Consider the following 23,800-nt stretch of genomic DNA (forward strand, 5'->3'; position numbering starts at 1 on the left):
ACAGTAGGACGACGTTGGTGAGAGTGTGTTTGAGTTCTTCTTGTACTTCTAAACGATTATATGCTGTCCATTATTATTGTTTTCTGAGCTAATCATTATTACTCCTTCAGATTCATGTAAAGTTCTGTAGTCAAAATAAAAATGTTTTCTAAAAAACGGACACATAGACAGATATAGCAAACACAGACAAAAAGCAGTCAACTTATTGCTGAAATACAGGCCACACAGCTCAGATTCAATAATCATCGGCCAAATGAAAGAGAAAGTAATGCGGTGTGCGGTTTTTCGCTCCAGTCAGTTTTTACTCATTGTTTTGTTTGGTTATGTAATTATGCATGTATGGATTTTATGCTGTATATTGTCTCAGAATGAAAATGCTTAGTGTACTGAACCCATGGTCTCCAGCTGGATCCATTTTTGGGATGATATAAGAATAGAAGTGTTCTGTGACGAAAGCCAGCCTATATGTTATCAATTTACCAGCAAATATTTTATCCATAAAGTGAAATTTACATCCAGAATATCTTATTTAAAGGTGATTTTACAGCCATGTCTCCTCAATCACTGCACATATTGATTTAAATTTGTTGTTCGAAGGTGTATTACCCATATCTGTGGTGCTATTTATACTTATGTACATATTTATGTATGTATGTATTTATTTATTTATTTAAGGACCCCCATGGACCCTCACAGAGCAGGTACTATCTGGGTGGTGGGTCATTCTCAGCACTGCAGTAACACTGACGTGGTGGTGGTGGCGTGTTAGTGTGTGTTGTGCTGGTATGAATGGATCAGACACAGCAGTGCTGCTGGAGTTTCTAAACACTGTGTCCACTCACTGTCCACTCTATTAGACACTCCTACCTTGTCGGTCCACCTTGTAGATGTAAAGTCAGAGACAACAGCTCATCTGCTGCTGCACAGCTTGTGTTGGTCATCCTCTAGTCCTTTATCAGGGGTCACAGGACGCTGCCCACAAGACGCTGCCCACTACAGAGACTCTTAATTTGAAGAAGAAGAAAAAAAAGCCCCGGAAGTTAAAGATTTTAAACAGACTCGGTTTGTAAGTCTGTTAATCTAAGGAGTTTAAACACGTAAAACTCGCAGATTAGCGCTGTTTGCGGTTTGTTTTGTTTTGTTGTTAAAGGTTGTATTTGATGAATTACTGAGAGGAATAGTTCGCAGACAGAAGCTGAATCCGACTCCTTTTCCGAGTTTGTGGTTCCACCTTAAACAGAGCCGCAGCGGCAAGTTCGAGCGAGGAGCTGGTCACTCTCTCCGGGATGTCTGAGGCCGATAGGATCTCCAGCCTGGTGTACGATCGGTACCGCTCTCTGCCCCGGAGAGGAAAGCCCGAGACCGGGCTGCAGTGGACTCTGCTGGCCGCCGTGCTGAAGATCAGCGAGGGAGCAGACGGACAGAGCGGTCAGCAGGACTAATCAATCATCAATATTCAGCGCTGAGCCACGATTAATCGCTTAACAAGATAAAAGACAAGAGTCAACACCCAGAAACCACAATCAGTGATCAAATAAGCATTTAACTGGACCAGTTAGTAATCAATAAATAGGATCAGCCATAAATCAATAACCTGGATCAGTCAGTCAGACTGGATCAGTCATAATCTATTACCTGGATCGGTCATTAGTCAATAAACTGGATCAGTCATAATCTATAACCTGGATCGGTCATTAGTCAATAAACTGGATCAGTCATTAATCAATAAACTGGATCAGTCATTAGTCAATAAACTGGATCAGTCATAATCTATAACCTGGATCGGTCATTAGTCAATAAACTGGATCGTTCTTTAGTCAATAAACTGGATCGGTCATTAATCAATAAACTGGATCAGTCATTAGTCAATAACCTGGATCAGTCATTAGTCAATAAACTGGATCAGTCATAATCTATAACCTGGATCGGTCATTAATCAATAAACTGGATCAGTCATAATCTATAACCTGGATCAGTCATTAGTCAATAAACTGGATCAGTCATTAATCTATAACCTGGATCAGTCATTAGTCAATAAACTGGATCAGTCATTAATCAATAAAGGATCAGTCATTAGTCAATAAACTGGATCAGTCAGTCAAAAAACTGGATCAGTCATTAATCAATAAGCTGGATCAGTCAGTAGTCATTAGTGGGCGGGGCTGCACTGCCGTGGGCCAAATAGACAGATATATGTAAACGTGTAGATTTTTGTGATGTCACAAGGTCAGCAAATTTTAAAAAAGCAGTTCTTGGTTCTGTAACATGGTAAATACTGTGTAAAACAAGTCCTTTAAAGAGCTTTCAGTACGGAGCGGCCACTGGTCAGTAATCAGATAAGATCACCTTATTGATTAGAGAAACATTAAAGCACGGCGCAGCCCGGACAATTCAGAGTAATCAGTGGTCAGATAAAGATGTAAATATTGATAAGCATGGTGCAATCAATAATCAGTAATCAGTTGGTCAGCATTGATATGCTAATGAGCTCTACTCCTTTGTCCTTTTCAGTCCAGAGGGAGGTCGTGGCTTTGGGCACCGGAAGCAAGTGCATCGGCCGCAGCGCGATGAGCCCAAAAGGTATTGATCAGTCTGTGCGGTGATACAGGATCAATAGAGCAATATTGATATTATATTGAGTTCTCACCACTGATCATAGAAATGTGGTTAAAACTGGCTTCAGTGTGTCTGGCTGTATCTGTCACTATATCCATAATAATAAAGATCATGTGCGCACCTCAACACAGTCAGCTGGCACAGTAGCTGTGAAATGTAAAGGGCAGTTTCACCAACTTTCCAAAATTCCTCTATAATTCAGTGTTTGAGGTAAAAACGCAGTGCTAACTTGTACTAACATTGAATGTTGGCTAAATCAGCCCTGCAGCTCTGATGCAGAAGTAAAGAGACATAATTCACATTCAGGTCATGTCGTGTGTCGCTGATGTCGGGAAAAAAACCTTGTATCACCATTTCTGTCATTTTTCAGTTTTTGACATCATTTTAAGGTACCTGTTGTTCTTTACATTGTGTGTAAAGTTCATGATACAACCCCAATTCCAATGAAGTTGGGACGTTGTGCAAACCATAAAGAAAAACAGAATACAACGATTTGCAAATCCTTTTCAACCTATATTTAATTGAATACACTACAAAGACAAGATATTTAATGTTCAAATGGATAAACTTTGTGTTTTTTTTGCAAATATTCACTCATTTTGAATTTGGTGCCTGCAACACGTTCCAAAGAAGTTGGGACAAGGGCAACAAAAGACTGGGAAAGTTGAGGAATGCTCAAAAACACCTGTTTGGAACATTCCACAGGTGAACAGGTTCATTGGAAACAGGTGAGTGTCATGATTGGGTATAAAGGGAGCATCCCTGAAAGGCTCAGTCGTTCACAAGCAAGGATGTGAACAACTGCGTGAGCAAATAGTCCAACAGTTTAAGAACAACGTTTCTCAACGTGCAGTTGCAAGGAATTTAGGGATTTCATCATCTGTCCGTCGCTCCATCTACAAGTGCAAGTTAAAACCATGCAAAGTGAAAGCCATATAACATCAACACCCAGAAACACCGCCGGCTTCTCTGGGCCCGAGCTCGTCTGAGATGGACTGACGCAAAGTGGGAAAGTGTCCTGTGGTCTGACGAGTCCACATTTCAAATTATTTTGGAAATCATAGACATTGTGTCCTCTGGGCCAAAGAGGAAAAGGACTGTCCGGATTGTTATCAGCACAAAGTTCAAAAGCCAGCATCTCTGATGGTGTGGGGGTGTGTTAGTGCCCACGACATGGGTAACTTGCACATCTGTGAAGGCACCATTAATGCTGAAAGGTACATACAGGTTTTGGAGCAACATCTGCTGCCATCCAAGCAGCATCTTTTTCAGGGACGTCCTGTTTATTTAAGCAAGACGATGCCAAGCCACATTCTGCATGTGTTACAACAGCGTGGCTTCGTATTAAAAGAGTGCAGGTACTAGACTGACCTTCCTGCAGTCCAGACCTGTCTCCCATTGAAAATGTGTGGCACATTATGAAGCACAAAATACGACAGCGGAGACCCCGGACTGTTGAGCAGCTGAAGTTGTACATCAAGCAAGAATAGGAAAGAATTCCACCTACAAAGCTTCAACAATTAGTGTCCTCAGTTCCCAAACGCTTAGTGAGTGTTGTTAAAAGGAAAGGTGATGTAACACAGTGGTAAACATGCCCCTGTCCCAACTTCTTTGGAACGTGTTGCAGGCATCAAATTCAAAATGAGTGAATATTTGCAAAAAACAATAAAGTTTATCTGTTAGAACATTAAATATCTTGTCTTTGTAGTGTATTCAATTGAATATGGGTTGAAAAGGATTTGCAAATCATCGTATTCTGTTTTTATTTATGTTTTACACAAAGTCCCAACTTCACTGGAATTGGGGTTGTAAATGGACCAAAAGAAACGACCAAAAATGACCTGGAAAGACGTCTGGTTCCATTGACTTACATTAAAAGTAAAGTATGTTTTTTCCTTCTCCTGTAAAGTTAATATTTTGGAGGTACGAGGTTTTGTTCTGACAGCAGTGATATACGGTGCTGAGCTGCTAGTGAGCAATGAGGGGTAAGCGGGAAGGGGTGAGAGCCATAGATGTCCATTCTGTTGTTCTCTATCTGAGGCGATGCATCTGCACGTCGGCCTGTTGGAGAGGTCAAGATCTGCTTGTGAACAGATTCACTGGTATCGAGAGACGAAGAGTCTCAGGATTAAATCAGCCAAAACTTCCTTATTACTCAGCCGATTTTCACCAAATTCCTCAGACACAGATATACGATCTGCTCTCTGTGTCTTTTAACTCTTTAATAACTGATTGTGATAATTAGCCGTCCAGACCAGCAGGAAAGTATTCAGTCTGATCCTGACGATAAAAACGAGTTTAGCGCGAGAAACACAATCAAACACACATCAGCAAATCCGTCAATGAGTGAATCACTTCTAATATTAATACACAGAAATGAGGTAAGCCCCCAAACGTTTCATATTCGCCAGCTTCAGGGTCAGTTTTCCAGTTCCACCTTAAACTATGCCAGAGTCACTTTCTGGTGCCTGAAGCTGCACCATTTAAGGTGGACCAGGAAAATTCGATCAAAAAGCTGGCAAATTTGAAGCGTTAAGTCAGGTTCCATCCAAAGATTTTATAACACTTGGAACACTTTTTTTGATTACCTAGACAAGTTGTCTTCATTGGACCTCCCTTAAAATAATATTTCAGGCTTTAAAGTAATGACTACAAATTTTTGGTACATATTTATGTTTCACTGTTTCTTAAGTTTAATATCCTTTTCAAGTTGTTTTGAATGACTGACAATGGGTTTTTTTTTCTTTGTTTTGGGTTTTTTTGTGCATTTATTTATTTAGATTTTAGCAATTTTTTTATCTTTCTTTTTCCTTTTTTTTAACAAAGGTTTTGTTTTGTCCTTTTATCTTTTTGCTGTTGTTGTGTGTGATTTTTCTTGTTATAAAACCAATAAAATGATTATTAAAAAAAAAAAAAAGCTGGCAAATAAGATGCTAACTTGAGGCTCTTGTAAGAAGATGCTAACGTTAATCTATTGTTAATATCTACACAGATTAAGGAATAATGCTGTAACTCACTGCTACAAAGCTTTAACCACCACTGTAAATAAATAACTACTACATAAAGTTAAGATCCCCTGTATAGACTATTAAATAAGCTCAATGTAAAACGTTGATACGTCATGATATATAATTCCATAATAAGTTAACATTCTTAGATTTGTTTCCCGTAGCTGAGTGAGTGAGATGTGATCACAGTGGTTTGGTGTGAAATGGTTCAGATGCCTTTACAAAGTGTTACAGAAGGACAAAGTGTGTGATCGTGAAAACTGACAGAATGGGAAATGATGGAAAACAGCTCAGAACAGAAAGTCCTCAGAGTAAACACACCGTGTGTATTAAAATGTGCTTGATAAGCAGTGACGGTGTGTGTGTGTGTTTGTATGTACAAACAGGTGATGTGTTGAATGACAGCCATGCGGAGGTGATCGCACGCAGGAGCTGTGTGAGGTGAGCTGTGAACACACACACGCTCACACCAACCCAACCCGCTCTGTCGGTGCTGAAGAGTTTGTGAGTGTGTGAGTGTGTGTGTGGTGGTTAGGGGGGAGGTGGTGTGGGGGTTAAACTGGGCTTATTTTTTTGCTAAACTGTCGCTTTAAGGTGTTGGTGGCTGGTGTGTGTACTAAAGACCCCCCCCCCCCCCCCCCCCCCCCACACACACACACACACACACACACACTCTTTCTCTCTCTTTCTCTCTCTCTCTCACACGCACTCTCAAACACACACACACACACACACACACACTCACATACACACACACACTCTCACACACGTGCACACTCACATACACACACACACACACACACTCTCACACACACACACACACACACTCACATACACACACTCACACATACACTCACACACACACAAACACACTCACATACACACTGTCTCACACACACACACACATTCACACACACACACACTCACACACAAACGCACACTCTCTCACACACACACACACACACACTCTCTCTCTCTCTCACACACACACTAACACACACACTCCTCACACCCCACACACACACTCCTCACACCCCACACACATGGCACATTTCATACACATATGAAATTCATTGTGCTCTACCTAAAAGCTAAAGGAAAAATAAATTAAGGCAAAACAGAAAAATACCAGTATTAAATATGAAATATTGAATAATAAAGCATCCTGAGATCTAACACCTCAGGAAGGTGTTTGCAAAGATAGTTACAAACAGATTTAAAGTGCTATAAACAGTAAAATAGAGGAGAAAATAAGGGATTACAATGTAGTAAAAGAGTGTTAAAATAAAGTGCAGTGCTAAACAAAGGCACAGAAAATAGCAGCTGGACTGAAAGACGGCTCTAGTGAAAGGAATGGTTCTGTTTAGAACTGTGAGTTCTATGTTTAATTCTTAAATGGTTCTCATAGTGAAATGGTTTTTCATATTGATGGAGAACGTGCTGAATATGGTTCTGTGTAGTACCAAAAAAGGGTTCTGCTCCTGTTATGATATCGAGCTTGTATACAGTAGAAGAACAGGAGGAGAATTTTTGTCTTTTCTGGAATTCTGTGAAGCTGCTTTGTGACAACATAAGTTGTAAAAAGTGCTATACAAATAAATTTGAAGAACCCCTTTTGTTGCTATTTAGAACCATTTTCACCAAGGTTCTACACAGAATCATTTACAACTTTGAACAGCTGTTCACACAGAAAATCATCATATTTTACATTAAAACACTAAAAAGTGCTGAACTGCAGAAAATCTGGCGATTCTTAATGCTCCACACTGATTTTCAGACTTTGGGACACATTTACTTCATAATCTAACTGCTCACCATGTGGTCATGAGGGACAGGGATGCAGCCTCACTACCTGCTCTAACATGCAAAAATAAGACTCCGCCCACTCTTTCATAATGGCATGAAGGCATGGGGGAGCATTTTTATTTAAAAATTAAATTCATGTTGATTCTTTCAACTTCAGTTTAAAAAAGTCTAAAAGATTTTTTAAAATGTAAAAAAAAATCATTATAATTTTCAGAAGTGTAAATTGATGTTTTAGACTTTGGGGCTCCTCCTAAGAGAAAGAACCTGAAAATTCCTGTTGTCCTTCACATTGTATGTGAATTTCATGATCAATGGACGAAAAGAAATATTCAGAATGAAAAAAGTCTGGTTCCATTGACGTATATTAAAAGTCATGTAATTTTTGGCTGAACCATTAAAGCTCTTATAGTTCCTTAAGCTTTCTCAATGTGGTTCTCCGTCTGAAGCTGACGTCTGGTGTTCTCTGTGTGCAGGTATCTGACGGAGCAGCTGAGTGGAGCGCTGCGTGGTGACCACAACTCTATTTTCTGTCCCTCTGATCAGAGAGGAAAATGGAAGCTTCGGCCTGGAATCTCCTTCATCTTCTTCAGCAGCCACACGCCCTGTGAGACACACACACTCAGCCTGTGAGACACACACACTCAGCCTGTGAGACACACACACTCAGCCTGTGAGACACACACAATCGGCCCTGCGAGACACACACACTCGGCCCTGCGAGACCCACACACTCGGCCCTGCGAGACACACACACTCGGCCCTGCGAGACCCACACGCTCGGCCTGTGAGACACACACACTCTGCCTGCGAGACACACACACTCGGCCCTGCGAGACACACACACTCGGACCTGCGAGACACACACACTCAGCCTGTGAGACACACACACTCAGCCTGTGAGACACACACACTCGGCCCTGCGAGACACACACACTCAGCCTGCAAGACACACACACTCAGCCTGTGAGACCCACACACTCAGCCTGTGAGACACACACACTCGGCCCTGCGAGACACACACACTCGGCCCTGCGAGACCCACACGCTCGGACCTGCGAGACACACACGCTCAGCCTGTGAGACACACACACTCTGCCTGCGAGACACACACACTCGGCCCTGCGAGACACACACACTCGGACCTGCGAGACACACACACTCAGCCTGTGAGACCCACACACTCAGCCTGTGAGACACACACACTCGGCCCTGCGAGACACACACACTCAGCCTGTGAGACCCACACACTCAGCCTGTGAGACACACACACTCGGCCCTGCGAGACACACACACTCGGCCCTGCGAGACACACACACTCAGCCTGTGAGACCCACACACTCAGCCTGTGAGACACACACACTCGGCCCTGCGAGACACACACACTCAGCCTGTGAGACCCACACACTCAGCCTGTGAGACACACACACTCGGCCCTGCGAGACACACACACTCGGCCCTGCGAGACACACACACTCGGCCCTGCGAGACCCACACACTCAGCCTGTGAGACCCACACACTCAGCCTGTGAGACACACACACTCGGCCCTGCGAGACACACACACTCGGCCCTGCGAGACCCACACGCTCGGCCCTGCGAGACACACACACTAAGCCTGTGAGACCCACACACTCAGCCTGTGAGACCCACACGCTCGGCCTGTGAGACACACACACTCTGCCTGTGAGACACACACACTCGGCCCTGCGAGACACACACACTCAGCCTGTGAGACCCACACACTCAGCCTGTGAGACACACACACTCGGCCCTGCGAGACCCACACGCTCGGACCTGCGAGACACACACACTTGGCCTGTGAGACACACACACTCAGCCTGTGAGACCTACACACTCGGCCCTGCGAGACACACACACTCGGCCCTGCGAGACCCACACACTCAGCCTGTGAGACAGACACACTCGGCCCTGCGAGACACACACACTCAGCCTGTGAGACCCACACACTCAGCCTGTGAGACACACACACTCGGCCCTGCGAGACACACACACTCGGCCCTGCGAGACCCACACGCTCGGCCCTGCAAGACACACACACTCGGCCCTGCGAGACACACACACTCGGCCCTGCGAGACACACACACTAAGCCTGTGAGACCCACACACTCAGCCTGTGAGACCCACACACTCTGCCTGTGAGACACACACACTCGGCCCTGCGAGACACACACACTCAGCCTGTGAGACACACACACTCGGCCCTGCGAGACCCACACGCTCGGACCTGCGAGACACACACACTTGGCCTGTGAGACACACACACTCAGCCTGTGAGACAGACACACTCGGCCCTGCGAGACACACACACTCGGCCCTGCGAGACCCACACGCTCGGCCCTGCGAGACACACACACTTGGCCCAGTTAATGTTAGTTATGTTAGCTAGATTGTTTTCTTGTGGTGAACGTTAGTTGAGTTGGATTGCTAGCTTGAAATCAGTGCTAACCCTAACCCTACATATTAACCGATTCATTTTGAAATTGCTCAGGAGCGCCCTCTAGTGGCAGACAAACCTGGAGGACATTACTCCGGTTCTCCTCACAGCATATTTTCCTCTATCACTAAAAAGTATTTTAACTGCACCTCCTGCAGGGTTCAAGTCGAAGCCTGAAATGAACAACATTCTGACGTCTGTGTCCAGGTGGAGACGCCTCCATCATCCCCATGATTGACAGCCAGGTTCAGCCATGTCCACCAGTAAAGGCAGAGCAGGACAACCGCGTGACCAATCAGGACTCAGAGACTGGAGGAGAGAGGTGGAGTGAAGAGACTGGAGGAGTGAGGAAGCGCCTGAAAGTCTCACCAGATGATGCACAAACTGGTGATGGTTCACAGGCAGAGCATGAAACTGCAGTGGAACGAAACGCTGAATCTGTGGAAAGTGACTCTGTCCAGCAGCCTGACATCCACCGCACTGGTGCCAAGTGTGTTCCTGGGGGCCCGGCGGACCCCCTGGGTCCCGGGTCGGGGTACCACAGCGTAGGGCTACTGCGGGTGAAGCCCGGCCGGGGGGAGCCCACCCTGTCGCTGTCCTGCAGTGATAAGCTTGCCCGCTGGACCATTATGGGCTTCCAGGGGGCCCTGCTGAGCCACTTCCTGCAGGGGGGGCTCTACTTCAGAGCAGTGGTGGTGGGGAAGTGTCCATACAGCCAGCAGGCCATTGAGAGAGCACTGAACAGGTCACACAGACCCTCCTTCAGCTCATTACTGAATACACAAGCATTAGTTTATTATTACTTAGTGAAGAATCAATCAATCACTTATTCCTACAATATGTGATTTTTCTTCTTATCATTATCTAGTTGTGATTGGTTGGCCAGCAAATTGTTCAAATTGTGTCGATTAGCTAAAAGCTATAGTTCTGTTTTCATACCTTCATAAATGTTTATACGTAACAGTAAGTCATACCGTGTCAGCAACCACATAATCAGTAAGTCTTGTATCTCCAAAATAGTAACTTTACAGGGGAAGGAAAACAACCTGCTTTACTTTTAATGTAAGTCAATGGAATCAGAATTTTTTCCATATCAATTTTGGCTGTTTCTTTTAGTCCTTTTAACATGAAATGTATTTTCGGATTATGTAAAAAACTGAAAAACGACAAAAATGGAGATACGAGGTTTTCTTCCAACAACAGCAACATACTGGTATTGTTGATTCTCTAACTGTAAATAAGAGAACAGAGAAGTTTGGTGTGAAACAGTTCAGATGTCTATACAGTGGTGGTGATAGGAACCAGGGGTCGGCATGACTACAACACAGATATAGACATTTTATTTACCATCCAGAACCACCAGAGAACCTACACAAGTCTTCAGAGTTTATATGGAATATTGATGATGGAAAATAGTGGAAAGTCTGGAATAATTCGTTTTCTTTGGGGACTATTTTGCAGCACAGCACCCTGCATGTATCCCTCCACCATGAGTGGAGTTTAAGTTCTCTAAATTATCATAAAACTGCGTCTCAGTCATCAGGCAGTGAATTCAGAACCATTTACTGTAGGAACTTTCTGTGAGGAGCTTTTAGAGGCAGACGTCTGGTTCCTATCACCACCACAGTGAGCAGTTCTGACTCAGTAAGTTTTTCTAGAGCAGAGCGTTTCACACCAACCCGCTCTGAACTGCTCGGTTTAAATCTTAACCATCTAATAATGCAGTGATTTAGAAAATTGGTGGAATTACTATTTAGATTAAAGAGTAATTGCAGTGTGTGTAGTTATACAGTCTGACGGTAATAATTGTGGAGTGATTTTAATCCAGTATGAATCTGCAGCGTGTGTAGTTTTACAGTCTGACTGTAATAATTGTGGAGTGATTTTAATCCAGTATGAATCTGCAGTGTGTGTAGTTTTACAGTCTGACAGTAATAATTGTGGAGTGATTTTAATCCAGTGTGAATCTGCAGTGTGTGTAGTTTTACAGACTGACTGTAATAATTGTGGAGTGATTTTAATCCAGTATGAATCTGCAGCGTGTGTAGTTTTACAGTCTGACTGTAATAATTGTGGAGTGATTTTAATCCAGTATGAATCTGCAGTGTGTGTAGTTTTACAGTCTGACGGTAATAATTGTGGAGTGATTTTAATCCAGTATGAATCTGCAGCGTGTGGTTTTACAGTCTGACGGTAATAATTGTGGAGTGATTTTAATCCAGTATGAATCTGCAGCGTGTGTAGTTTTACAGTCTGACTGTAATAATTGTGGAGTGATTTTAATCCAGTATGAATCTGCAGCGTGTGTAGTTTTACAGTCTGACGGTAATAATTGTGGAGTGATTTTAATCCAGTATGAATCTGCAGCGTGTGTAGTTTTACAGTCTGACGGTAATAATTGTGGAGTGATTTTAATCCAGTATGAATCTGCAGCGTGTGTAGTTTTACAGTCTGACGGTAATAATTGTGGAGTGATTTTAATCCAGTATGAATCTGCAGTGTGTGTAGTTTTACAGTCTGACAGTAATAATTGTGGAGTGATTTTAATCCAGTATGAATCTGCAGTGTGTGTAGTTTTACAGTCTGACAGTAATAATTGTGGAGTGATTTTAATCCAGTATGAATCTGCAGTGTGTGTAGTTTTACAGTCTGACAGTAATAATTGTGGAGTGATTTTAATCCAGTATGAATCTGCAGTGTGTAGTTTTACAGTCTGACTGTAATAATTGTGGAGTGATTTTAATCCAGTATGAATCTGCAGTGTGTGTAGTTTTACAGTCTGACGGTAATAATTGTGGAGTGATTTTAATCCAGTATGAATCTGCAGTGTGTGTAGTTTTACAGTCTGACTGTAATAATTGTGGAGTGATTTTAATCCAGTATGAATCTGCAGTGTGTGTAGTTTTACAGTCTGACTGTAATAATTGTGGATTGATTTTAATCCAGTATGAATCTGCAGCGTGTGTAGTTTTACAGTCTGACTGTAATAATTGTGGAGTGATTTTAATCCAGTATGAATCTGCAGCGTGTGTAGTTTTACAGTCTGACAGTAATAATTGTGGAGTGATTTTAATCCAGTATGAATCTGCAGTGTGTGTAGTTTTACAGTCTGACTGTAATAATTGTGGAGTGATTTTAATCCAGTATGAATCTGCAGTGTGTGTAGTTTTACAGTCTGACAGTAATAATTGTGGAGTGATTTTAATCCAGTATGAATCTGCAGTGTGTGTAGTTTTACAGTCTGACTGTAATAATTGTGGAGTGATTTTAATCCAGTGTGAGTCAGTTGGCCAGTCATATCCCATTCATTACATTGCATGCAGCTTCTGTGGGAAAACTAACCCAGCTAAAGTAGAGCTTGTTCATAAAGGTTTGAGGTTACAGTGAAACAGATTTTGCTCTGTTGGTGTTGTAAGTTTAAAGATATGTCTGTTATGATTCTGGAATAACTTCATTATTCCTGTCTGTTTTAACCTCTTCAGGTGTGCTCATGTGTCCAGTCTTCCTGAGGGGTTTTCGGTTCATCCCCCTGAGATCATGCAGTCTAGCCTGGAGTTCATCCACAGCCGCACAAACACCCGTCCATCCCTCAGCGACGCACAGGGCAGAGTTGTGCCATGTGGGGCAGGTGAGCGAGGACAGGGTTGGTACACACAGGTACATTACAGGCAGGGTTGTGATATAACAGAGTAAGTATTTGGGAATTTGCACTCAGAGAACTCTAAAAAGCATCTGTATTTAGTTCAAGTCACATTTTGTCAAAGCAGTTTTCAGAATACAGTTACTTTTACATTTTTAGGAGATACGTTTAGATCACTCAGCCACCCAATGAAGAAAAAACATACAATCTTCAACACTTGATTATAAACTTTATTTAGAATCAAATAAAAAAGGTGAAACTGAGTTTAAATCTGGTTACTGGCACAATCTGTTTCTCTGCAGTTATCAGATTATTAAGTGTAAACACACTGAACCAGTTACTGCCACAGTCTAATTTTCTGCAGTTATCAGATTATTAAGTGTAAACACACTGAACCAGTTACTGCCACAGTCTAATTTTCTGCAGTTATCAGATTATTAAGTGTAAACACACTGAACCAGTTACTGCCAAAGTCTAATTTTCTGCGGTTATCAGATTATTAAGTGTAAACACTGAACCAGTTACTGCCACAGTCTAATTTTCTGCAGTTATCAGATTATTAGGTGAATCTTGAAATGGGAAGTATTAGATATATTGACTAGATGTAAGATGATTTTAGATTAAGATGATTTTAGATGATTTTAGATGATTTCACTTGCCAAGGTATCATGTTTACCATGTAAATGGTTGCGCATTCATTTAAAAATGTGTCGTGTTCCTGTGTTTTTCTCAGAATCATGGAATCTGCCCTGCTCTGGGGTGCTGCAGTTCCAAGCAATAAAGCAATAATTAATTCTGCTGTGTGACTGTGTCTGTGTGTGTCTGTGTGTGTCTGTGTGTGTCTGTGTGTGTCTGTGTGTGTCTCTGTGTGTGTGTGTGTGTGTGTGTGTGTGTGTGTGTGTGTGTGTGTGTGTGTGTCTGTCTGTCTGTCTGTGTCTGTGTGTGTCTGTGTGTGTATGTGTCTGTGTGTGTTTGGCTGGATTTGGCTGGATTAGCCTTCCTGAGAGCATGTAATCAAGAACTGGCCTGCAAAAAATGAAATTTTTTCAAAAATTGAAATTGTTTTAAGTGCCATCGATATATCTAATATTTCTCATTTTGAGATTGTTATTAGCTTATTATAAGATTTACTCCTTGTTTCTTGTTAGAAGTGTTTTTTGCTTGTTTAAAGGGATTTTAGTGTGCTAGATGTTCTCACTATGTTGGCAGATAATTTTGCTTGTTGTAAGATAAACGTTTGCGACAAGCAAAATTATCTGCCAATACAGTGAGATCATTTCACTAATAACATCACTCCAAACAAGTATAAATGCCTAGAAACAAGCTAAACGATCTAATAAGCTTACAACAATCTTAAAATGAAATCTGTTAAATATATCAACCAGATATAAGACAGGTTCACTTTCCCAGATGTGTTTTCTGAAGTACGGAGCTGTTTGTGTGCTGTGTGTTCCAGCTGTGAGCTGGTGTGCCGTCTCCAGGCGGCCTCTAGATGTCACCGCTAACGGCTACAAGCAGGGAGTTACCAAAAAGGCTCTGGGGACGCCGCAGGCTCGGTGAGGGCATTCTTAGGGAAATTAATTTTTCGGTGCATGCAGCTCATTTATTTTATATATTTGCATGTTTTCCACATGTCAACTTCGAGCTGAGCAGCAGCAATTTGCCTGTCAGGTTTGCTGAGCCGAGTTCTGTTGGTTCACTCATCATATTTAACCATATTCGTTCATGTTTGTCCAGGTCTTTAATTAGCAAGGTGGAGCTCTTTCATTCTTTCCTGGAACTGCTGGCTACAGTTGATGACTCTCAGCTCCCAGAATCCCTCAGGTGAGAAACAGCTCCCTGAGAGTGGGGGGCATTAAACCGTCCAGAAAAGTCTCTCGCAGGGAACCACTTCATTTCCTGTGCTGCACATGATTCACAGCTTCATTTATTCCACTCAGCTGCTCTGCTTCAGGAAGGAGGAAGTAGGAATAGTTTTATTTTACAGGAATGCTTTAATTTTACACTGGCTTTGCAAATGAAAGGGCTGTGTCCACATTATTCTTAGATTTTTTTTCCAAGGCCTCTTGGTGCAGGCGTCAACATAAAATTAAATCCAATAAAACAAATATAGAAAAAAATCTAATATATATATATATATATATATATATATATATATATATATATATATATATATATATATATATATATATACCTGAGTCTGAGGTCATTCATAACACAAATCAATGCCGTCTCTGTACTACGGTTAGAATGAAAACCTGACTGAAACGTCATATAAATTGTTAGATGTTTAGATACGATAGAAAAAAACTTTACTTAGAAAAGGCAGGTTTGAAATTTGTCTAAATGATTTAGTATGGAGGATCCATGCTAGCTACTCTTTTTTTAGCAGAGGCTTCACCAGGGTAGCTTTAAAAGCATCTGGAAAAACGCATAGAACAATTTACAATAGTTAAAACATCTTCATAGTTGATAACAGAGAAAGATGTCATTGCTGACGTAGACGGCTTATCAGGAACATTATAGGAGCTTGTTTAAGTCTGCTGAGCTTCACCCTGTCGTATCAAGTATGTTTTATTTGGGAAATGAATTGTGACCTCTTGACAGACTTTAGAAGAAAAGTCATCATTAAACGCACCAGCAGACAAGTTAGGGTTATATATTTGTTCTATTGTGGGAAAAAAGGATTTTGGTAATATCTTTGTGTGTCTATTGATTACACTGGAGAGGAATGACTATCAGGATATTTTCAGAGCATTATTATAGACTGGGATCTGCTCTGTGAGAATATCAGAGCGTACCGGCAGTTTAGTTTTCCTCCCTAAGCGTCCGATTGACCATAATCCGTGTATTTTTAAGTGTTTCTTCCTTTTTAACTGGAGAGAGAAACGAGAAGGTCAAGGTCATAGGACAAATCGGTGTTACATCACAGCAGCAAATAACTCTCTGCTGATTTAGGATTTATACTAATCCTGAGTTATTTAACCAAGATATATAATATCTTCCCAGGCCAATAACTTCACGTAAGCATGATCTCACAGCAGCCACATATTTCACTGCAGGGTATAATAAAGAAGCATAATCTTTACAGAGGTGTTTCCCCACCGCACATTCAAAAACAACCGAGCTCCACCGTTTACAGTAACCACTTTTAACAGTTTAGCTGTCTGTTTGTTCATTTAATGCCAGTCCATATAATCTAACTTGGCTATTTAGCATCCTAGCTTGCTAGTTAGCGTAACTTATTGGCCGATATTTAACGATATACTGCACTGTTCTGCTCACAGACTCACAAATATGTCTACATTTACACAAAATCAGGCGTAGAGTCTGAAAAAGCTTTATTTTATGTGAAATCAGTGTGAGATATTAGCAAAAACAGTCTTTCTATGGCCGCTAACCTGAATGCTAATCGCGTTAGCTTCTCAAAGCTTCTGTTGCTTTACATCAAACCCTCTGCAAAGTAATAATCCTAAGAATATTAGTGATAAAACATAAGTAGCTAAAGTGTCCTAGTTGATATTGGGGTGCTTGTATAGCTGATGTTAGAGGGTTTGGTCATTTAATCTTCATCTGGAAAAGAGAATCTGCTAAATTGATGTTAGCTTCAGCTATGAGTGTTAGCAAACACTGAGGATCTTCAGTGGGATTATAAAAGTTGGAAAACAGGAACAATGTCAGTAAAATCCATCATATACTCTCTACACTGGATATTATAGTCTCAAACACAGTTATTACCCATTCTGTCTGTTTTGTTTGTATTTATTGTAAATTCTGCCATAAGCTGGTTGGATGCAGGTTATCCACCCAGGAGTACAGCTAAAGCTTTACGCTGACAAATGTTCTGATTTGATCTTCCACCAAGCGGAGTAGGCCGTCAACAGTACGATATGGTAGCTAAGCAGTGATCGAAGACTATTCTATGAATAGATTGATAATAACTTTGTGCACTAATACAGAGTTCAGCTGATGTGTGCAGTCATAGTGTGAAGAATGTAGGTCAGCCAATCAGAGAACTAAATGTGTAATTAGAATTAATCAATTAAAATCAAAGAGGCCATAAGCTTTTGATCAGTAGATCTGTGTGTAGAAGATCATCACAGCTATGATGATTATTCGCCTTAACATAAAATAAAGAACTGCAAAATAACGAACAAAGTAAAGCAAATAAGCCTGGGACATCGTATCCACTGGGCTTTAATTAGTCCAGGTGACAAGAGTGTTGCAGGTTTTGTTGTGTACATTCAATTCAAAAATTCAAAGTTCTACGTTCTTGATAGTTGCCATAGTCACAGTTCGTGGCTGTATTTTTGTATCTTGCTGCTCTGTTGCTTTACGTGCGAATGCAGAAACAGAACGGGGAGCCATCCGTTCAAAACTAGCATCAATAGACTTTCTAAAGATGATTAATTTCCATTTTCAAACCTTTTTCCAAAAGCAGAAAACACACCCACAACTGTGTACTTCCTTCCCACGCTGCACTTTCAGATTAACCGTAATTTTTGGCGAAACCGTGCATGCCAGGTGAAAGAACTTGCGAGTGAAACACTTGTGAGGAAAATAAGAAGTACCTGTGGTTGCCATAGCAACGCTGCATCGTAAAATCGTACCGTTAATAAAGTTTGACTGTACCACCTGTTTTCTGCTCTGTGCGGTTTCACCGCTGTTTCAGTAGCTCATGCCGTCAAATTATCATTGAAACCACAAATGATGCTTTATTCCAGTGTTTTGTCGCTGCTGCAGGACGATGAACACCTACAGCTCTGGTTACCATCACTTGTCACCTGGCCTTTACTGTTACGGAGTGATAAAACGGTGTGAATATCAGGTTGAGCTCAGCTTTTTCAGAGTTTTCCAAATGAAGCTGAATGTGTCGATAATAAAGCAGCTAATAATTAAACAGTTGAGATGTAAACAGAGCGGTTCAAAGCGTTTTGGTGTGAAACGTTCTGTTCTAGATAAACTTACCGAGTCAGAACTGCTCACAGTGGTGGTGATAGGAACCAGACTTCCACCTCTAAAAGCTCCTCACATAAAGTTCCTACATGAAATGGTTCTGAATTCACTGCCTGATGACTGAGATGCTGTTTTATGATAGTTTAGAGAACTTAAACTCCATTCATGGCTGAGGGATACATGCAGGGCGCTGTGTGGCAAAATAGTCCCCAAAGAAAACGTATTATTCGAGATTTTCCACTATTTTTCATCAACATTCCATATAAATTCAGAAGACTTGTGTAGGTTCTCTGGTGGTTCTGGATGGTAAATAAAATGTCTATATTTGTGTTGTAATCATGGCGACGCCTGGTTCCCATCACCAACACTGTATCCTATCACCAAACCACACTGAAAAACTGCTGCACAATCACTCTGCATTTTCTTCAGGAAATGCACTTTTATAGTGATTATTCACATCTTTATTTATCATTATGGCTTTGATGGAATTCAGATTTTAGGAGCCTCTCATGAAGAAAACCAGAAAATTCACTCTCTCACAGCTGTGTGAGCGATTTGGCTTCTGAAACGCAGCTTTAAATGCAGCTTAATTAATGAACCTGTCTGAAAGTGATTTGTGGGAATGGATTTGAAATGTAAAGTCATGTTCGCGGCTCGTTCATTCAGTTTTCTCTTGTTTCTCACTGAGCCGGTATTTATTCCTCTCTCTCATCTGCGTGCGGAACACTGAGCCTCTGTTCTTCAGGACTTTTTTCTTTTTTCCTTGAACCTAATTCACTCCTCCACTCTTTCATGGCTGAGCTGCTCTCTCTCTGTCTCTCTCTCTCTCTCTGTCTCTCTCTCTCTCTCTCTCTCTCTCTGTCTCTCTCTCTGTCTCTCTCTCTCTCTCTCTCTCTCTCTCTCTCTCTCTCTCTCTCTGTCTCTCTCTCTCTCTCTCTCTCTCTCTCTCTCTCTCTCTCTGTCTCTCTCTCTGTCTCTCTCCGTCTCTCTTTGTCTCTCTCTCTCACTCTCTCTCTCTCTCTCTCTGTCTCTCTCTGTCTCTCTGTCTCTCTTTGTCTCTCTCTCACTCTCTCTCTCTCTCTCTCTCTTTCTCTCTCTCATAACATTCTCAGTTCTCTGGTCTGCCCCATGAGGGAACAGCATGTTCTCCATGTGCTGATCTGCAGGTTGATGAGCACTTACACTCCACTAATCTGACACTTTATGACTCACTGACATACTAGTAGAGATTAGTAAACAGCTCCAAACAGGTTTGAGGTGTGAAGCTGAAGCTGGCTTCCCATTCACCCTGTTCTTACTGGAATTTCCCATTCCACCTTAAACTGTGCAGGAGCTACATCCTGGCACCGTGAGAAGCCAACTTCACTACAGCATTTGATGTGAGTGTGTGATGATTTAGGCATGCAGTTAGCATCATGCTAATTGCTAATAAAAGCTTCATTTACTTGTTAGCAACATTAGTCTTTGTAGCTCCAGCGCTAAAACTAGAGAAGCAGAATTCAGACACCCTTGTCTGTCTTGGCTGATTGACTACATTGACTACAGTTTCTGATTGTTTTCAAAAATGAATAGAATGTGTATTCTCCCCAGTGCATTGATTGTGCCTACAAATATATAGAAATAGAAAGTCTGTGGTCACTCAGATAGCCACTCTCTACACTTGTGGTGAGCAGAAAAGTATTTAGTATCAAGTATTGGGCAGTCGTGGGCTGGAGGTTAGGGAGCTGGCCCTGTGACCGGAAGGTTGCCAGTTCGATCCCCAGGGCCGAAAGTCCATGATTGAGGTGTCCTTGAGCAACTGCTCCCCAGGCGCCGTGGATAGGGCTGCCCACCGCTCCGGGCAAGTGTGCTCACTGCCCCCTAGTGTGTGTGTGTTCACTAGTGTGTATGTGGTGTTTCACTTCACGGATGGGTTAAATGCAGAGGTGGAATTTCCCTGGGTTGTGGGATCAAAAAAGTATCACTTAACTTATGTAGTTGTACTAACCAGAATTTTTTCGGAAAAAACACAAATCTGGCAACTCTGCCAGGGGAAAGAACTCGCGAGTGAAACGCGTGTGAAGAGTTGAATACTGGAGAAACGTAACATGATCTGATGAATCTGGATTTCCACTGAGGTTCACAGAATTTGGCACCAGCAGAATAAATCCATGGACACAGCCTTCTTTGAGTGAGCAGTCCAGGCTGGTGGAGGTTGTGTAATGGGGTGGTGGCACTTTGGGCCCATTAATAAAAATCAGTCATCGTTTGAAAACCACAGCCTATTTGAGTGTTGCTGCTGACCAAGTTCATTCGTTCATGGCCACAGTTTACTGTCTTCTAATGGCCAATTCCAGCATGATTAGGCCCCACGTCACAAAGCACAAGCCTCAAACTGGTTTCATGAACATTGAGCTCAGTGTTCTTTACAGTCACTGGATCTGAATCCAGTAGAACTCCTTTGGGATGTGGTAGAACAAGAGATACACAACATGAAAGTGCAACTGAAAATCTGCAGGAACTGAATGATCTGATCATCTCAACATGGACCAGAACCTCAAAGGAGTGTTTGCAGCATGTTGTGGAATCCAGGCCACGAAGAGTCTTTTTGGAGATCAAAAGGAGGAACTACGTACCTGTATTAGTGTAGCGTTCCTGATAAGGTGCTTGCTGAGTGGACAAGCTCAGTTATTTTAGGTACAAATATCAGTATATTCAGTACACACTGAAGAACAGATGGTTCTTCAGGGTTTTTTTAGTGAAGTATAGTGAGTTATACAAAACGCTTTCAAATGGTTCTTTGCATGGTGAAATGGTTCTTGATATTGACTAAGAATCTGTTACTTCTATATAGCACTAAAAAGGTTCTTCTGTTGCTACACGTGCAACATCGCAACAGCAGAACCTTTTGGTGCTATATAGGACCATATACAACACAAACTCCATTAATCTGAAGGTCCATTTCACCATGCAGAGAACCATTAAGCATGAAACGGTTCTGTGTAACTCATGGTTTTATGTAGAAACATTGCCTTTACTAAAGAACCACTTTTTACAGTGTATATTAACTAGAAACCACAATTACAGAAACATAGAGGTTCGTACACACTATGTCCTCTGTTTTTATCAGTGTGGTGTGCCTTCACACTCGGAGCATCTGCAGGTTGTTTTGTGGACTTTCTGCCCTCCAGACTGAGGAAATGAAAGAGAAAAGAGGGATAAAGAGGCGCCGGAGTGGCTCCAAAACACACAGAGCTCACCACATCCAATCTCCAGTCTGGATCTGCTCATAGAACAGCTTTTCTTTGTCTTTACACTTTTCTTCAAACTGGTAGAGAGTGTGCTGTAGATGGTTCTATATAAAACCTTTTTGAAAATGGTTTCATATAGCACCCAAAAGTGTTCTATTGTTACGATGTAAAGCTTGTTCATCATTCATGATGGAAGGAACCACATATCACATTATACATTCTCATTTGGCTGTATGAATAACCGACTCTAAATGTAGGTATTGTGATATAAACCGAGTCTGTTCTACAGCTTCTCATTAGACTGAATGAATAACCGGCTCTAAATGTAGGTATTGTCATATAAACTGAGTCTGTTCTACAGTTTCTCATTAGACTGAATGAATAACCGACTCTAAATGTAGGTATTGTGATATAAACCGAGTCTGTTCTACAGTTTCTCATTAGACTGAATGAATAACTGACTCTAAATGTAGGTATTGTGATATAAACCGAGTCTGTTCTACAGTTTCTCATTAGACTGAATGAATAACTGGCTCTAAATGTAGGTATTGTGATATAAACCGAGTCTGTTCTACAGTTTCTCATTAGGCTGAATGAATAACCGACTGTAAATGTAGGTATTGTGTTATAAACCGAGTCAGTTCTACAGTTTCTCTGAATGAATAAGTGGCGTGTCTGGTGTGTTTTTTTTTATAGGGGTAAGGAGCTGAGCTCATATTGGGACTATAAACAGGCGGCAGAGGAGTACCAGCAGGCCTGGGATGCGCTGCGGTCTCAAGTGTTCCCTCTTTGGCCCCGAAGCCCCCGTGAGCTGCTGCTGTTCTGCAGGGACCCCCCTAGTGCCCCCAACAGGTCAAGTTTAGCCTCATCAGGACAGCAGCAGTCCTAAACCATGGACTCGAGGTCCTTGCATGGACAGGTGCTGTTTAACCCTCAGGAGGTCCGTACTGACATCCTGCTTCTATTTCACTTAATTAGTAATTCCATTATTAATTACACAGCTACATTAATTATGATTCATTTGCATTCCGAATGGACAGATTATAATAAAATATTTCTTCTACACCTAGAAATGTTCTTGGTTCTTCAGGGGTTCTTTAGTAAAGAAAATGGTTCTATATAGACCTATGAACACTCAAAGAACCCTTTGCATGATTTAAAGTTACTTTGGCTCATAGAAGGGTTCTTCAGATTGATGGAGAATGTGCTGCTTATGGTTCTGTAATGCTACTGTAGAGCGCATAAGGCTACATGACACCCATGTAAGCTTGTCATGACAACTGACATTACCCTACATAAATGTTTTTTAAATGCTAATAACAGGCATCCTCTGTCATAAAGGCTACTTTAGCTAACTTTGATCAACATTGGCAGATATAACAGTCATAGTGAATGAGGCCTCCTGAAATAAGCATTTATAAACATTTATGAAGGGTTATGTCAGTTATCACGACAAGCTTATGTGGGTGTCATGTAGTCTTATGAACTATACCCTACATTAAAGTGTTACCAATGGTTCTATATAGAACCTTTTGAAATTAGTTTATATAGCACCCAAAGGGTTCTTCTATTGTTAGAAGCTTGACAACAGAAGAAGCCTTTTGGGTGCTATATAAACTAACTTCAGAAGGTTCTGTATAGAACCATCGGTAACACTTTATTGTAGGGTATGGTTCATAAGGCTACATGACCCACATAAGCTTGTTCATGATGGAAGGAACCATATAATCAGGCAAGTGGTTGTTTGAGTGTTTATAGTTCTGTATAGAACCATTTTCCTTACTGAACAACCCTTGAAGAACCATCTTTTTAAAGAGTGTATATACAACCATATACAATATGTTCTTCGATCTGAAGAGCCGTTTTACTATGCAGAGAATTATTTGAGCAAATTTCTACTTAGAACTCATTGTTCTAAGTAGAACCATTTATTAAAGAAGCCTTGAAGAATCATCTTCACAAAATATGGCACAGTTTGAAAGGTTCTGAACAGTTTCTCCACTTGTTTCACTGAAGTACTGTATGTTTCTTTTACAGTTCCTTAAGTTCTAGATATTAACCGTGTAAGTGGTATAAACTCCAGTGTGCTA

The 23,800-nt window shown here is 41.6% G+C and overlaps 1 protein-coding gene across 1 annotated transcript; it reads left to right on the forward strand.

Moving 5' to 3' along the window:
• Positions 1 to 1,039: 1,039 nt before the first annotated feature.
• On the forward strand, positions 1,040 to 23,154 carry adat1 (adenosine deaminase tRNA specific 1). Its single transcript, XM_017717222.2, has 9 exons — positions 1,040 to 1,428; positions 2,512 to 2,580; positions 6,011 to 6,065; positions 7,904 to 8,034; positions 10,092 to 10,629; positions 13,367 to 13,512; positions 14,981 to 15,080; positions 15,262 to 15,348; positions 22,407 to 23,154. The coding sequence occupies exons 1-9, from the start codon at positions 1,287 to 1,289 to the stop codon at positions 22,597 to 22,599; spliced, it is 1,461 nt and encodes a 486-aa protein (XP_017572711.1). The 5' UTR covers positions 1,040 to 1,286; the 3' UTR covers positions 22,600 to 23,154.
• The last annotated feature ends 646 nt before the right edge of the window (positions 23,155 to 23,800 follow it).

This window comes from Pygocentrus nattereri, chromosome 8 (assembly GCF_015220715.1).
Source record: "Pygocentrus nattereri isolate fPygNat1 chromosome 8, fPygNat1.pri, whole genome shotgun sequence".
NCBI classification, from domain to species: Eukaryota; Metazoa; Chordata; class Actinopteri; order Characiformes; family Serrasalmidae; genus Pygocentrus; species Pygocentrus nattereri.